Here is a 15,764-nt window from a genome sequence, read left to right on the forward strand (position 1 = left end):
CCATAGGAACCTGCTTAAATTCAGCCTAAAAATTAATCTCTTAAAAGGTCCAGAAGGTTCGCTCAGCCTGAGCCTCGGTTTCCTCCTCTGTGAAATGAGCCTGTCACTAGTAGCCTACCCCCTGGACTGATGGAAGAGTTCGTTGTGGTGCTGGCTGACATTTATTGGGGGTTTCCAGGGGCTTCCCAGGTGGCTCAGTACAGGGGACATGGGTTCAATCCCTGAGTTGGGAAGATCCCCTGGCAAAGGGAATGACAACCCACTCCAGTCTTCTTGCCTGGAGAATTCCATAGACAGAGGAGCCTGGCGGGCTACAGTCCATGGGATCGCGAAGAGTTGGACATAACTGAACAACACAACATTTACTGAGTACTTAACCCAAGCCCTCCCTGAAGGCCCCAAGGCCCTGAGCTGGGGCCTGCATGGTCTCTCTCAAGCAGAAACCATGATAGGAGGAAGAGGACGTCCCCATCCCCGGCTCAGTTGTATCTAAAGTAATGCTAGGCAAAGGCAGAGGCGACAGGGATGTTCAGTTCAGTCGCTCAGTCGGGTCTGACTCTGCAACTCCATGGACTGCAGCACACCAGGCCTCCCTGTCCATCACCAACTCCAGGAGTTTGCTCAAACTCATGTCCATTGAGTCGGTGATGCCATCCAACCATCTCATCCTCTGTCGTCCCCTTCTCCTCCTGCCCTCAATCTTGCCCAGCATCAGGGTCTTTTCCAATGAGTCAGCTCTTCTCATCAGGTGGCCAAAGTATTGGAGCTTCAGCTTCAGCTTCAATTCTTCTCATGAATATTCAGGACTGATTTCCTTTAGGTTGGACTGTTTGGATCTCCTTGCAGTCCAAGGGACCCTCAAGAGTCTTTTCCAACACCACAGTTCAAAAGCATCAATTCTTCGGTGCTCAGCTTTCTTTATTGTCCAACTCTCACATCCATACATGACTACTGGAAAAACCATAGCCTTGACCAGACGGAACTTTGCTGGCAAAGTAATGTCTCTGCTTTTTAATGTGCTGTCTAGGTTGGCCATAGCTTTTCTTGCAAGGAGCAGGGGAAGCCCAAGGTAAATCCATTCATTCCACAGGCACATGTGAGCCTGCTGCTGTGTACCTGGCCCTGCCTGTCCACGAGCGGATAAGATAGAGGAGGAAAGTCCTTGTCTTCCTGGCAGGCACAGACATTAACCATCCGCTTTAAAAAGTGATGAGAAGCGCTGCAAAGAGACGCAGGGCACTCTGCCAGCCTGCGACCCCTGCTCCGAGGGTCAAGAAGGCCTTCCTGAAGCAGAGGAGCTGAGCCAAGACCCAGAATGAGCGAGTGTGCCTTCCCAGGGGTGTGTTAGAGGTCAGGAGACCCTCTGCATCCACAAAGGAAGGAACACGGAGGTTTCGGGAATGCAGAGAAAGCCAGGCACAGCAAAGGGGAGGGTGGCGAGTGATGTCCCCGGGCCGTGTCATGGGTCTGTTTTTAGTTGGCTGCATAATAAAATTAGGTAAATAGCACATATTTCTGGAAACTGAAGCACATCCTTCCTGGTGCTTACAAGCCATCCCTGAACTGGTTGAGGCCAGTGTGGCTGGGGGCTTCCCTGCAGGGTCCCCACTTTCTCGCTGGGTCTGCAAAACCTCAGGTGACTTGCTCTGAGCCCTGCCCCGCTCCTGTGTGCTCGAAGGTGGTATCCATCACTTCCCAGGAGTCTCCCCTCCGCCTTTTGTGCACCTGGACGGCCCACCACGCGTCCTGTCCAACTTCTCCAGGAGGTGCTCTGCACCAACACCATCCCCCCAACGCCGCCCCTGCCGCCCCCAGACCCCAGCATAGTGCCTGCGACACTATGACAAAGGCTCCTAAGGTCACAGGTGCTCGTGGTGAAGGGCGCGGTCCACGGGAGCCCTGACCCTGCTCTCACTCATTGTTTTTCTGTTTTCTGTTGTTGTTTTTTTTTTAAGACCATACGACAAAAAATTTTAGACTTCTTGAACCCGTTGACAGCGCCTCTTGGAGTTCAGCTGATGGCAGCTGTTGCAGCCGTGTGGAGCAGGAAGAAGGGGAAACGCCACAGTAAAACGAAGGTAAAGCCGGAAACGGAAGCTGCGCGGACAGCCCCCTGTGATCAGAGGTGACCCCAGAGGCCGCCAGGGGAGGCAGGCCCCTGTGTTAAACTTGCGACGTCATCTTAGCTGTGCCTGTTGCAGCGAGGTGGGGGGAGGGAGTGGAGCCCACCCAGCCTCTGTTTTCTTCTCTTTCTACCTTATGATGAGTATATTGTACTTTTCTTTTTAATCTACTGTCTAGCAGTTGCTTCCAAGAATGTCTATAGCATGTACATTTCAAAGGAAAACACCACCAGGGGACCTGCCACCCAGCTTAAGAAATGGTTCCTCGTCCTACCCGTGAGGACCGCTGGGGGCCCCTCCCTGGTTATAGAGCCTGCTAAAAGCTTTCTGGGTTTTTTTTTTAAACCAATTTTTTTTAGAGACCTTCTTTTTCTAGGGCAGTTTTAAGTTCGCAGCAGAGTGAGAGGAGGGTATAGAGATTTTCCCTAGTTCCCTGTCCCCACACATGGATTTCCCCACCCCCGTCAGCATTCCCCGCCTCTCTCCCCAGAGGGCTATGCTTGTCACAGTCGCTGACCTCCACTGACAGTCACAGTTGACATTTGGCTTTTTTAATTTGTAAGAATAATACTCGTTTGTGATGGTAAAGAAATCATCGCATTCCTCTGCCCAGACTTCAGTTTACATTTTGCATAAGCGTTCTCCACGGACGGCTCCATCACAAGTCCTGCCAGGAGCTTGGGTCTCCTGTTTCCGCAAACCCAGCACGGGCTTCACACTCAGTTCCCCCCGTTGTCCGTGTAGGTTCCTACCCGCTGCCTCCATCAGAGCATCTGCCCCACCCCCGGGCACTGGCTCAGTGCCCAGCGTGGACCCCATTACCCAAGGAGGCGTGAGAGGCTGCTGGGCCAGGCCACCCAGTTTAGCACCTGTGGGGTCTTCCCCAGCGAGGACCCTCACGCTTCCAAGGGCAGGCCCCCAACTCCACTGCAATCACCGAAACACACCTCCCATGCCGGGACTTCCCTTCCGTGGCCAGCTCCCATGAACCTGGTTTTCCTGTTCCGCTTACTCTCCTCGTGCTTTGGGGGCTGGCTCTTGGTAATCAGCCTGTTTCCTTCAAGTTAATACTATCTGTTCCCAACACGCTTTCTCAGCTTGAACACATAAAGACCAGAGTGATTGCCCATCACCGGCTGTGCCTTTTATTCCTCATCTGTATCAGATACTGATTACATTCCTGTGATTAAAAGCTTTTCTTTTTAACCTCACTCTTCTTCCTACCAATACAGTCCTTTACCTAGTATTCCTTTAAATATTCGTTTGAAAGATTAAAACACATCTCTTCCTCCGGGAGCGAGTATCACAGAGTGCTTTCTGGGAGTCCTCATTTTTGTTGTCTCACTCGAGGAACGGTCCTCTTCTCGGCAGATCATTCCAGCGGCCAGCACGTCCCAGCTGACCCTCGTGGATCTGATCTGTGCGCTGAGCACCCTGCAGACGGACTCCGTGCTGCACCTGGTGAAGGAGGTGGTGAAGCACCCGCCGCAGGTCCACGGGGACGAGGTCAGGAGCCCGGGGGGCCCTCGGATGAACGCAGGACTCCTCCAGTCCACATCTTGTAGATGGCATCTGGGAAGGAAACAAAGGAGACAGGAGCACCTGGGGATTCAAGGAGCCATAAAACGGAGGTGTTCCTGCCGGGCCTTGTGGAAATGCACGAGACGTGCTCCATGGACTCCCGTCTTGAGGTGTGAACCACCTGAGATTGGGGACCGGCTTCCACCCTTCCAGCCCACCCCAGAGCACTCTGCCCGTAGTGGCTCTGTTCTCTGCAGCGTAGTTTGTGTATTTGACTGCCCCAGGTCTTAACTGCGTCTTGCAGGATCTTTTGTTGCGGACACATAGGCCCTCTAGTTGTGGCACTTGGGCTCAGCAGTTGCGGCGCACAGGCTTAGTTGCTCCGAGGCAGGTGGGGTCTTAGTTCCCCAGACCAGGGATCGAACCTACGTCTCTTGCATTCTCAACTATTGGACCACTAGTGAAATCCCTGGTAGTGGTTCTTATCAAGGGCCCACTGCGCGCCAAATCGAATAAAGCTAGAAAGAAGAAATGGCACTTGGCTTCCAGGAACTGGCAGCCTAAAAAGCATCAAAGATAAGCAAAGCTGGATATTAGTTAAAGGTGAGAAAGACCGACTTCATTCAGTAGCTACGGCAGTAGCAGGGAGAGGCGTGCTCAGTTCCAGTTTGTGCAGAGGTGAGCGGGTATTTTATGGGGAGGATGAATAGGAAGGGTGAAGGAGCAGGGCTTCAGCAGAGTCAGGGGAGTGGAAAGTTACAAACAAGTGGAAAGGGGCTTAGTGGATGTAATTAGACCATAGTTACTGACTGTGATGTGAAAGGTAGATTCCTATGCTCCCCAGGGGACTGGGAGACAGGGGCCCTGTCTTTCTTGATGATATTTTAAAGGGATGGCTGCCAGGTCCTTGGGAAAGACATTCCCGGGTTGGGAGGAGATGCATACACATCTCAGAGGGACAGAGGAAGGATTTGTAACCATAAGCTTTTCCTAATAAATGCTCAAAGGAGGGGAGGTCAGGAACCCATCAGGACTTGGCTGAACACACAGCAGATTCCTTCCGAGGCCATGAGCTTTCTTTCTCATTTTAAGGGGGTCGAGGTCATCTCCCTAGGACACAGCCTTGAGCTGCTGGGAACTGTAGTCGTGTTTGCTCAAGCCTCCTAGTGTGTGGGGTGGACAGAATCGTTTGTGCCGAAGGTACAACCTTGTAGACCGAGGTTGAGGCTTGGTCACGACAAGGGCTCAGAGGAGCCTGGCTCAGGACTTCCCTGGCAGTCCAGTGGTGAGGACTCTCCACTTTCACTGCTCAGGGTACAGGTCAGTGCCTGGTCGGGGAACTAAGGTCTCACAAGCCATGCTGTGCGGCCAGAAAAATAAAAACAAACCCAGAGACTTCTCCGGTGGTCCAGTAGCTCTAAGTCTCCACGCTGGCCAATGCAGGGTGCCCAGGTTTAATCCCTAGTCAGGGAACTGCTTTCAGCATGAGTTTGAGAAAGCTCCAGGGGATAGTGAAGGCCAGGGAAGGTTGGCGTGCTGCAGTCCTGGGGGTTGCCGAGTCAGACATGACTTACTGAACAATAGTAGTAACAGGGAGCTAGATCCTCTAGGATGCAACTCAAGCTTCCGCATGCCAGAACTAGGACCTGGAGCAGCCCAATAAATAAGTAAATATTTAAAAAATCCAAAGAGCAGAGGGGCCTGACTAGACTAGGTCAAGGAGAGCATCTTTGTCCATGGGCAAGTTAAAAGTTTGCTTAATTTTTACTAAAGTACAAAGTACACGTGAGAGGACTTAACTCATACTGGACATTCTGAGAAAGCAGAGCTTTCATCTGGCTACAGGGAGATCAGTGGTCTTTGAAGGGTGACATGATTAAACCACAAAGCTCCTATAGTTTTTCTGCCCAGTTTCTGCATAGCAGTTGAGGGAGCCTTTCTACTGCTCAGGCACCTTTTCATTTACGCACAGTGGTTTTTTTTTAGTTCCCTGGTGGTTCAGATGGTAAAGCGTCTGCCTATAATGTGGGAGACTCACATTCAATCCCTGGATCAGGAAGATCTCCTGGAGAAGGAAATGGCAACCCACTCCAGTATTCTTGCCTGGAAAATTCCATGGATGGAGGAGTCTGGTAGGCTACAGTCCCCAGGGTCGCAAAGAGTCAGACACGACTGAGCGACTTCACTTCACAGTGCATTGCAATAGAACAGTGTCTATGGTTTTATACCTGAGAGGTCTTTGATTTCACCAGAGCAGACCTCTTCATTGAAAGTGTTGGAGCTATTTTGTTCTGAATTAATTTGATAGAAACCAGGGATTTGTTCTGACCTTGAAATAATTGTCCACTCTCAGGTAATTTAAGATGATATAGTCAGAAACACTCTTAAGAATAATTCCCTAAATGAAAATTGAGTGGACCAAGCGTTCACTAAAAAATAGTTTTTAACTCAAAATGATATTTGTATACCAGAGCCAAAAAGTAGAAATAACCCTTCAGCAGATGAATGGATAAACACAGTGAGGTATATATGCATGCAGTGGATTATGACTCAGCCTTGAAAAGGGAGGAAATTCTGACACATGCTGTACCATGGATGAACCTTAATAGCATTATGCTAAGGGGAATAAGTCAGTCCAAAAGGACAATATTGCATGATTCCACTTATCTGGGGTACCCAGGAGTGGTCCAGGCCACAGAGACAGAAAAGAGAGTGGTGGTTCCTAGAACCTGGGGGAGGAGGGAGTGGGCGTAGGTGTTTAACAGGAACTGAGTTTCACTCTGCGAAGGTGAAATTGTGCTGATGAATGGTGATCGTAGTTGCCCAGCAGTAGCTGTGAATATCCTGAATGCCCTTGTCCTGTACCCATAAAAATGTTTTGAGTGGTAAATTTTTTCAAATATATTTTACCAAAATTTTATAACAAATAAAATAAATCTTGCTCTTAGATATTTAGGTCATAGCACGAAGGGTGGTGAACGGAAGCTAAACCTTGAAGTCGGAGATGCGTTCATGCATTTTCCCCACAGAGGGAGAAAACTGACCAGGAATACCTTTAGCAGTTTTTACAGCTCCACCTGCCTTGCAGGAGACCCCTTCACTGGGGGCGCCTCCTCTGAAAGGGCCCGTGGCTCAGGGTCGCTCTCTGCAGACATATCCGCGCTAGGAGGAAGGCCTCCGGGGCCTCTAACCAGTCAGTTACACTTGCGGTCCTGCTCGCCTTCCTTCATTCCACGTGTTCTTTGAACATCAAGTACATGCGTCCACAGTGGGGAATCCTGAAGAATGACACTGCCCCCGCCCACGGTCAGCCTGTATTCTAGTTGGGGAAAGAAGATGAGGCAGCCTACAACTTAACCCCATGAGGCCAGATCATGGAACCAGCTTAAGGAATCAGATGTAAAAATGGTCACAAGTGGCTTCATGACATCTGCCCCCAGGTCTCTCCATGGCCTAGAACTCTTGTTGCCTTGGGGCTTCCCAGGTGCTACTAGTGGTAAAGAGCCTGCAGGAGACAGGAGACCCAGGTTCAATCCCTGGGTTGGGAAGATTCCCCTGGAGGAGGGCACGGCAACCCCCTCCAGTATTCTTGCCTGGAGAATCCCTGTGGACAGAGGAGCCAGGCGGTTACAGTCCACGGGGTTGCAAAGAGTTGGACACAGCTAAAGTGACTTGGCACACACAACACTGGTTGCCTTTTACCCCTTTTAAAAAATATATTTATTTGTTTATTTACTGTGGGCATCGAGTCTTAGTTGCGGCACTTGGGATCTTTCGCTGCAGCTCACAGGCGTGTTAGGAGCGGCACTGAGGCATAGTCACCCTGCAGCACGTGGGATCTTGGTTCCCTGAGCAGGGATGGAACCCGCGTCCCCTGCATTAGAAGGCGGGCTCCTAACCACTGCATGGCTGGCAGGAAGTCCCGCCTTTTACTCTTGAACGTGAATGTTCACGTGACAGACCTTGGGTTGGCATTTATAACTCCGGGAAGGTCGAGTTGGCTGGAGACCGGCCTTCCCTGTGGCTGTTTAGTCCCTCCAAATGATGTCCAAGCTACAGCCACGGGGAAGCTGGCCCTCCGACAGACAGCTCCGTGCACAGTGCAGGCGCTTTCCCGCTTTATTCCTTCAGTACTTGATCTGCAAGCATCTGCAAAACGTGGGCTTAAAAACCCCCAAAACCCTAGATGTCATCTGGATGATTGGTTTTCGGCCTTTCTTAAATACTTGCTAAAAGTCTGGGGTGGAAAGTAGGTAAACGTGGGAAAGGACTGGGAGTCTGATGCGCAGGGACCTAAGGATGTGGGCCGTCACAGGATACCTTTGCTTTTATTTCACTGAGATCCTTTGTGTTATTACATTCAGAAGACTCCTGGAGCTGGAAACCTTTGCTTTGTTAGCAGATAGAACCTGTTTTATTTCTGTATTTGAATTCTTGTTTTAGCCTTATTTCCTCCCAACTTGGAGTAATTAGCTGTGCTTTAATTTTCAGAAATCGCCCCTGGTGGATGTCCCCGTGTTGCAGTTTTGCTACGCGTTCATCCAAAGGTAACACAGCCCCTCAAAGGCATTTCTCAATTATAGATGCTGTTGCAGTGATTATAAGTAACTACTCTTGATTGTCCTCCTTTTGTTCTTTTAATTGAAGCGCCGTTGATTACAATGTCGAGTTAGTTTCAAGTGTGCGGCACCGTGACTCAGTTCGATATAGGGGGGTGTGTGTGTGTGCGTATATGCTTTTTCAAATGCTTTTTCATTACAAGTTATTATAAGATGTTGCGTATAGTTCCCTGGGCTTTAGAGTAGGTCCTTATTGCTTACCTTTTTTGTATGCAGTAGTGTGTCTGTGTTAATCCGAGCTTCTTCTTTATCCCTCCCTGCCTCCACCCGTATGTTTCTTGATTACTGGAGAGCCTTAGTTCAGAAAGTATCTGTGTGTTACTAACCCAGTCGTGTCTGACTCTGTGTGACCCCATGGTCTATGGGATTCTCTAGGCAAGAATACTGGAGTGGAGTGCCATTTTCCTCCTCCAGGGGATCTTGCTGACCCAGGGATCTGAGAGGTGTCCTAATTCCCTCTCAAGCCATTGGAACACCCCAACAGTCTTACTTTTCCCTTCTGCAGAGAGCTAATCTGACATCTTCAAGTCTGTGTGCTGTAGCTTGAACACTTTTATCTCAGCACAGCTTTGTGTGAGACCTGTGTGAGAAACAGTTTGCATTACCTTGATAACCTAAAAAAAGGAGAGGAATTTTAAGAACCTCTTTTAGGGAAAGAAGTGACTATTTTGGATGATGTCCTCAGTGCTTTGCCCTGTTTCCTGCTGGGAGGCTTCATGTCAACGGACGTGAGTTTGAGCAGGCTCCGGGAGTTGGTGATGGACAGGGAAGCCTGGCGTGCTGCAGTCCATGGGGTCTCAAAGAGTCAGACACAACTGAGCGACTGAAGTGAACTGAGGTTCTGCGTGGGTTCCCTGAGCTGAACACCCGCCTACCGGGGCCTCAGCTGCAGTGGTTCCCCAGGTGGCTCTCTGCAGGAGAGAGGATGCTTTGCTGGCTTCCTGTGGCTCTTAGGGCAGGTCCTGGATACAGCTACCAGATGCCTCCACCGTGCGGGGAGGTTAGAGCTGCAGTAATGAGGGTGAAGGGGGTGTAGCCCCATCTCACGGATGCCTTGATAGCCTCACGTGTCTCAGGGGATTTACCATTAGTAAATTTGACCACCAGCTGCAAGCTCCCTGGCTAGCAACTTCACATCCCATGGTTATTCTGACCCATGACTCCCTAGGGTTACAGGAAGGTAGGTGGACGGTCCTAGTCCCAGGAGTCCCCAGGTCCAGGATTGAGTTCAGGCCAGCCGTTCACCCTCCACCACAAGCATCACTGCACTCCTTTCCTCCAGGAGGAGAAAATGAGCTAGTCATGTCCTTCCTCTGTTGTTCAGTCACTCAGTTGTGTCCAGCTCTTTACGACTCATGGACTGCAGCACACCAGACTTCCCTGTCCTTCACTATCTCCCAGAGTTTGCTCAAATTCACATCCGTTGAGTCAGTGATGCCATCCAGCCATCTCATCCTCTGTCGTCCCCTTCTTCACCTGCCTTCAATCCTTCCCAGCATCAGGGGCTTTCCTAATGAGTCGGCTCTTCGCATCAGGTGACCAAAGTATTGGAGCTTCAGCTTAGCGTCAGTCCTTCCAATGAATATTCAGGGTTGATTTCCTTAAGGATGGGCTGGTTTGATGTCCAAGGGCCTCTCAAGAGTCTCCTCCAGCACCACAGTTCAACAGCATCAATCCTTCGGCGCTCAGCCTTCTTTATGGTCCAACTCTCACATCCATATGTGACCACTGGAAAAACCACAGCTTTGACTCTGTGGACCTTTGTTGCTAAAGTACTGTCTCTGCTTTTTAATATGCTGTCTAGGTTGGTCATAGCTTTTCTTGCAAGAAGCAGGCGTCTTTTCATTTCGTGGCTGCAGTCACCGTCCTCAGTGATTTTGGAGCCCAAGAAAATAAAGTGTCACTGCTTCCACTTTTCCCCATGTCCTTCCTAGTGCTCACTCATACGTGTCATAATCCCAGCAAGCACCGGCTGCAGTGGCCTGAGTGACATCGTCCCGCAGCCGCAGGGACGGCAGCCTCCTTTCAGGGAGGAGGCCCTGCCCAGGACTCTCAGGAGGCCGAGAGTCGGGGACCAGCACTCGACCCTGGGACCCTCTGGCTGCAGCCCAGCTGCCTCCCTGTGCAGTGCAGCATCACCCCACGGCAACAACCCGAGTCCTCATTTCCCGTGAGGCCTGACCTGAGAGCTACTGAAGATCAGCCTCCTGCTGGGTGACCCCTGACTGCACCCTCCGCGACCTCCCCATGGCTCACTCTGCATTCCCAGTGACGTGAGGGAGGCCAAATGCTAGATGGAGCCAGAACAGGCCCAGAGATCCGTCCTCCAGTTCAAGGCTTTCACTTTATAGACAGTGAAACCAGGAGCATCTGACCTGTTTAGACGGGTGGCTGGTAATCCAGGCCCCCAAGTTCTTGCCAGAATGCTGCAATTTAGCACGTGTGTATTTTAATTTAAAAAGAACAAAACAGGTCAGGCAGATAAGGCATCGTCCTGTGCCTTCTAACCGCCTGCACCTAAAAGGTGCTTATAAGAAAACATTTTGATTGGACCTGTTCATGGCTAGATGTTTTTTTTTCCTTATGGTTTTTTGTTGTTGTCTGTTTATTTGTTTTTATTAAATAGGCTCCCAGCAACAGCCTTGCAAGAGAACTTCCCTTCGCTGTTGGGTGTGTTGAAGGAGTCCGTGCAGCTGAATCTGGCTCCCCCCGGTTACTTTCTGCTTCTCAGGTACCGTGTTCCCAGCCACTCAACGTTACTGCATTTTTTTTTTCTCCAGGAACATGTATGTTTTCATTTCTGCTAGCATTCTCATTCTGAAGCTGATTGTCTCTCAACAGCATGCTGAATGACTTTGTGACAAGAACTCCAAACCTGGAGAGCAAGAAGGACCAAAAAGACCTGCAGGTCTGTATGTGCGTGTCCAGTAGGATGGTTGCTCTCCCAAGAGAGCATTGCCCGCCCCCCACCCCCAACCCTCCTCACTGCCCCTAACTGCCCCCCCCCACCACCTTCAGATAATCTCACTGGAGATAATAAACATTAAGCATGGGGCAGAACCAGATCTTAGGTTTGCACGTGTTCCCACATCTGACTCCCTGTATCACTGTTTTCAGAGGACTCGATAGAGTCTCCGGATGACGGTTCTCATGTCAGCCTTGAGCCATCCACCTTGCAATTTGCAAGGTGCCCGCTCGCTTCCGCCTGGACCCCGATGTGTGCAGGCTCACTCTTCAGCATGGCTGGAGCAGTAAATCTGTCTTTATACACAGATTCCCTTCCTTAGAACCTTCCCCCCTCCTCTTTTTTAAAGCAATTCAGACTCATGGGAAACTTCAAAAACACTGAAAAGCAAAAGTAAAGCTCAGCCACCAGAGAAGGAAAATCTCCTTTGAGTAGAAACCCAGCCAATAAGTAGAAGTGACGATGGAGTGACGAGGAGATGAGGGTACTCAGTGGGCCCCTGCATCCCAGAGGACCCAGAGGGTCCCAGGCTTCCTGACACAGACCCCTTCCTACCACTTCCAGGCACCCTGACTTCCCCATCTGCTCACTGCCCTCGAAATGGCGGCTTCTCTTAAGTTCTCAACCCCTTGTGTTGATGTTTTTTTCATATTTATTTTATGAAGCATAAGCAGCGCCGTGTTAATGTCTGCAGTAGAGCAGAGTCACTCAGTTATGCACGTGTATGCATTCTTTCTCCTCTTTCTTTCCATTATGGTTTATCGCAGGATATTGAATGCAGTTGCTCTCTGCTCTGCAGTAGGACCCCGTCGTCTGTCCATCCTGTATATGTAATCGTTTGCATCTGCTAATCCCAGCCTCCTGCTCTATCCTTCCTGCGCCCCCTTCCTCCTCAGCACCCCTAGGTCTGTCCTCTGTGTCTGTGAGTCTGCTTTCTGTTTCCTAGGTAGGTTCTGTTGTGCCGTATCGTAGATTCCCCTTGTCAGTGTTGTCATCTGACGTGTGTCTTTCTCTGCCTGGCTTCCCTTTCGCGATCATCCCCAGATCCATCCATCCTTCCGCCATCTCCCTTGCTGCCAGCGTCCACCCCCACACCTCTTCCCCGGGTGTGCCACCCCCATCCCTCCCACCAGGGAGGGACGGACTCTTGCTTCATGCCCGAATGCACCTGCTGCAATCAGAGCAGAAGCCAGGACTGCTCACGTGTCAGGGATGTCTAGCCCCTCTTAGCTGACGATACCCCATGATACCCGCTCCGTGTCTCCTCTCATGTCCCAGCTGCTTGACCAGATTCTATACTGAGAGCACTCCTATGCTCTTCACCCTCAAGTCAGTTTGAAGCTCCTCAGTTTTGTTTCTGGTCGTGTTCGTCAAAAGTGCGTCTCTAGTAAGAACCCGTGGTCCTAAAGAAACCGGAAATCGAATCTGCCAAATGCCTTGTGTGGCTGTGACATCCTGTGTATCCGTTTTACCCACTGACCATAGAGCAGCCACAGCTCAACATATGGGTGCTGAGCCCTTGTAATGTGGCTTGCCTGAACTGAACGTGCCGGAAGCGTAAGACATGCATCAGGTTGAAAATACTTAGCACAGAGAAGAATGCTGAATCTCACTAATTTTATATCGATTATATGTTGACACTACTTTGGATGTATCGAGTTACACACCGTGAACTTGTTTCTTCTTTTAAGGTAGCTCCTTGAAGACTTTATTACCTGTATGCTTCATAGCTGTGATTTGCATTATATTTCTGTTGGATGGTGCTACCTTAGGCACTTAAGACTCTCTTAACTTCCTTTCCTCTTTTCTCTCGGTTCCTCTCAGGAAGTCACTCAAAAAATTCTGGATGCTGTTGGGAACATTGCTGGGTCTTCCTTGGAACAAACCAGCTGGCTGAGCAGGAACTTGGAAGTGAAGGCCCAGCCTCAGATCTCTCTAGAAGAATCTGATGCTGAGGAAGACTTGCATGGTAGGTATATATGGCTCAGAAAGTAATGCCTGCTGCCAGCTAGCAGGTCTCTCTCTGCATTAAAAGTGACCTGGCTTTGCTTCTTACAATATAAGTTGTAGTGTCATAAACATAAGTCATAGTAAAATAAACAGTAGAATTCCACTGGAAGGGTGCCAATGACCCATGCTACCGTGTTCAGCCCTCCATGAGCCTAGATGAGAGTCCTGGGAAATAACTTCCCAAGATAATTTGCATGGACTCAGTGGTAGAAATCTTTGTGAGGTAAAGAATAGGGAGAATGCATGTGTTTTTTTTTTTCTTTTTTTTGTGGAGCTGTGGAAAGAAAACTTAGTAAACCAGCTCACTGTTGTCAAGCAATTGATGTGTTTCATTTCTGGCCTGCTTTCCAGAGATCCTTGTATTTGGTCATGGCCCAGGTCACTAAGATTTTATCATGGAGGTCACACACAGTAGGCTCACCCCAGCCTTATTATTAGTTCTAACTTCCTAGGCAAATGATCGGGAGACTCTGGAAGGACACTCATCTGTTAATTTGGAGGACCGCTGACCAGCCAGAAACCCCCGTGGGGTCTGAATTAAATGCCACGGTGTAGACTGCCAGTTGCCGGTGCCCTAAAGACCACCAGGCGAATCTTTCAGTCAGGCACATCTCAGGTTATTGGATCCGCTGCAGCAAGCGAGAAACTTGGCCGAGTCAGAGGGCTGTCTCAACAGGGGACGCTTGGGGAGGATGGTAGGGGGATGTGGGGCATAGGTCAAGCTGTCTGTGGCAGATGTTTCAAGGTGGGGACTGGGTGGAGTTAGTGATCAGATACGTCTGCACTGGTGGGCACAGTGCTAGATGGGGGCCCGCAAGTGAATCTTCATGAACACGCTGCTTGTTTTGATAAGTGAGCCGCTTTAGTCAGTTTAGTCTTTCTTACAAGATTAGGCATATCTTGGAGCAAGTATTAATGATTATTTCTGCAAGTTCCCAGTATAATTTAACACGCAGACACTACGCCCAGTCCCCACACTGCTCAGCACTAGACAAGAAAATCGGGCTCCCCTGGTGGCTCAGCTGGTAAAGAATCCGCCTGCAATGCAGGAGACCTGGGTTCAGTCCCTGAGTTGGGAAGATCCCCTGGAGAAGGGAAAGGCTACCCACTCCAGTGTTCTGGCCTGGAGAATTCCATTGACTGTATAGTCCAAGGGGTCACGAAGAGTCAGACACGACTGAGCGACTTTCACTTCACTTTCACGTTTCCCTTTCCCTCCTCTTTTGATGTGACCTCGATCATTATCATTAGCAGTTGTTACAGCAGCAGAAATGAAACTGAATTCGTGGGTTTTAATGTACAAAGGACGGCGTGGGCTCTTTTCTCTTGCAAGTAGCAGAAACCCACTTCGGGAGAACAGAAACACAGCAGCCCCAGACGTTCTGGCTCACGTCTGTGAAATGCCCAGGCGTCCATGTCTGGTTTTGAGGGCAGAGTTGGAACCACGTGTTCAGACGCAGTTCATCACATCTTGTGCAGGCGTTCTGGTTGGTTCTTCCCTGGTCCGCAGCTGGCCCAGCAGCGGGCAGGAAGGGCTCGTGCCCAGGAGCCCCGAAAAGTGGTCTCCCACCCAAGAGGGGCTTCTCTTCCCAGGAGGAGAAGGGATGGCGTTGGGCAGACAAACCGCGGTGCCCCTTCCCATCACTTCCACCGTGTTTATCTGACAGCTAGCTTTGCGGTTTACGTAAGAAAAGTAATCATACTTCACTCTGTATCAAAGATCCTGTAGCTCGTGTACTATCATTTGCTAACATAAACCAACAGTTACGTTTTCTCAGGCTGTGGCTCTGATTATAGTTGTGGTTCCAGGGAAGGAGAGTCCGTGCCTCTCCTTGACTCCTTTGCTCTCAGTTACTCTGCCGAAGTTTCCGATGTGCGGATGAAACTGCCTCTTGAATCCTGGCGTGCTGCAGTCCGTGGGGCCGCAGAGAGTCAGGCACGACTGAGCCACTGAACCCATCACCACCAGCTCAGCTGAGCCGTGTCAGGTGTTTCTGGGCTGACTTCTCTGCCGTCGTTAGATTTAACCTCAAGACAATAAAGTAGTCAAATAATTATCTGAGTTTTTATTTAAGAAAAGGAATCATAGGACTTCCCGTTGGTTCAGTGGTTGAGACAGCGCTCCTAATGCAGGGCACGTGGGTCTGATCCCTCATTGGGGAACCAAGCTCCTACATGCTGTGCAGTGCAGCCTAAAAAAACAGAATTCCAAAGCAGAAAGTGACTTGGGGCGTCTTAATTAGCAATTTGGGTAAACTCCGAAAGTTGGTGATGGACAGGGAGGCCTGACGTGCTGCAGTCCATGGGGTCGCAAAGAGTTGGACACGACTGAGCACCTAAACTGAACTGAACTAATTAGCAAAGTGTAGAGTACCAAAAGAGTCTCTGGATCGTAACTATTTTTTTATTTCAGTCTTAAGCAAACTAAGCGATATAAAGCATGAAACAGAATGAGCCTTCAAGTGACGTGTTTTTTTCGGCTTAGAGTCTTTATGCACGCAGCGGACATGCGGGGTCTTCCGTGGA

The 15,764-nt window shown here is 49.9% G+C and overlaps 1 protein-coding gene across 3 annotated transcripts in view; it reads left to right on the forward strand.

Moving 5' to 3' along the window:
- DOP1B (DOP1 leucine zipper like protein B) overlaps positions 1-15,764 on the forward strand; it is a 125,372-nt gene that overhangs the window by 89,110 nt on the left and 20,498 nt on the right. For all 3 annotated transcript variants that reach the window (XR_011487420.1, XM_070466955.1, XM_070466956.1), the window contains exons 22-27: positions 1,956-2,078; positions 3,495-3,629; positions 8,136-8,191; positions 10,890-10,994; positions 11,105-11,171; positions 13,053-13,197. Coding sequence is in view for 2 of the 3 variants with exons in the window: in XM_070466955.1 (XP_070323056.1) it covers positions 1,956-2,078; positions 3,495-3,629; positions 8,136-8,191; positions 10,890-10,994; positions 11,105-11,171; positions 13,053-13,197 (631 nt within the window). In the remaining variant the exon portion in view is untranslated. The remainder of the gene's footprint in view (positions 1-1,955; positions 2,079-3,494; positions 3,630-8,135; positions 8,192-10,889; positions 10,995-11,104; positions 11,172-13,052; positions 13,198-15,764) is intronic.

This window comes from Odocoileus virginianus, chromosome 4 (genome assembly GCF_023699985.2).
Source record: "Odocoileus virginianus isolate 20LAN1187 ecotype Illinois chromosome 4, Ovbor_1.2, whole genome shotgun sequence".
In the NCBI taxonomy this organism is placed as follows: Eukaryota; Metazoa; Chordata; class Mammalia; order Artiodactyla; family Cervidae; genus Odocoileus; species Odocoileus virginianus.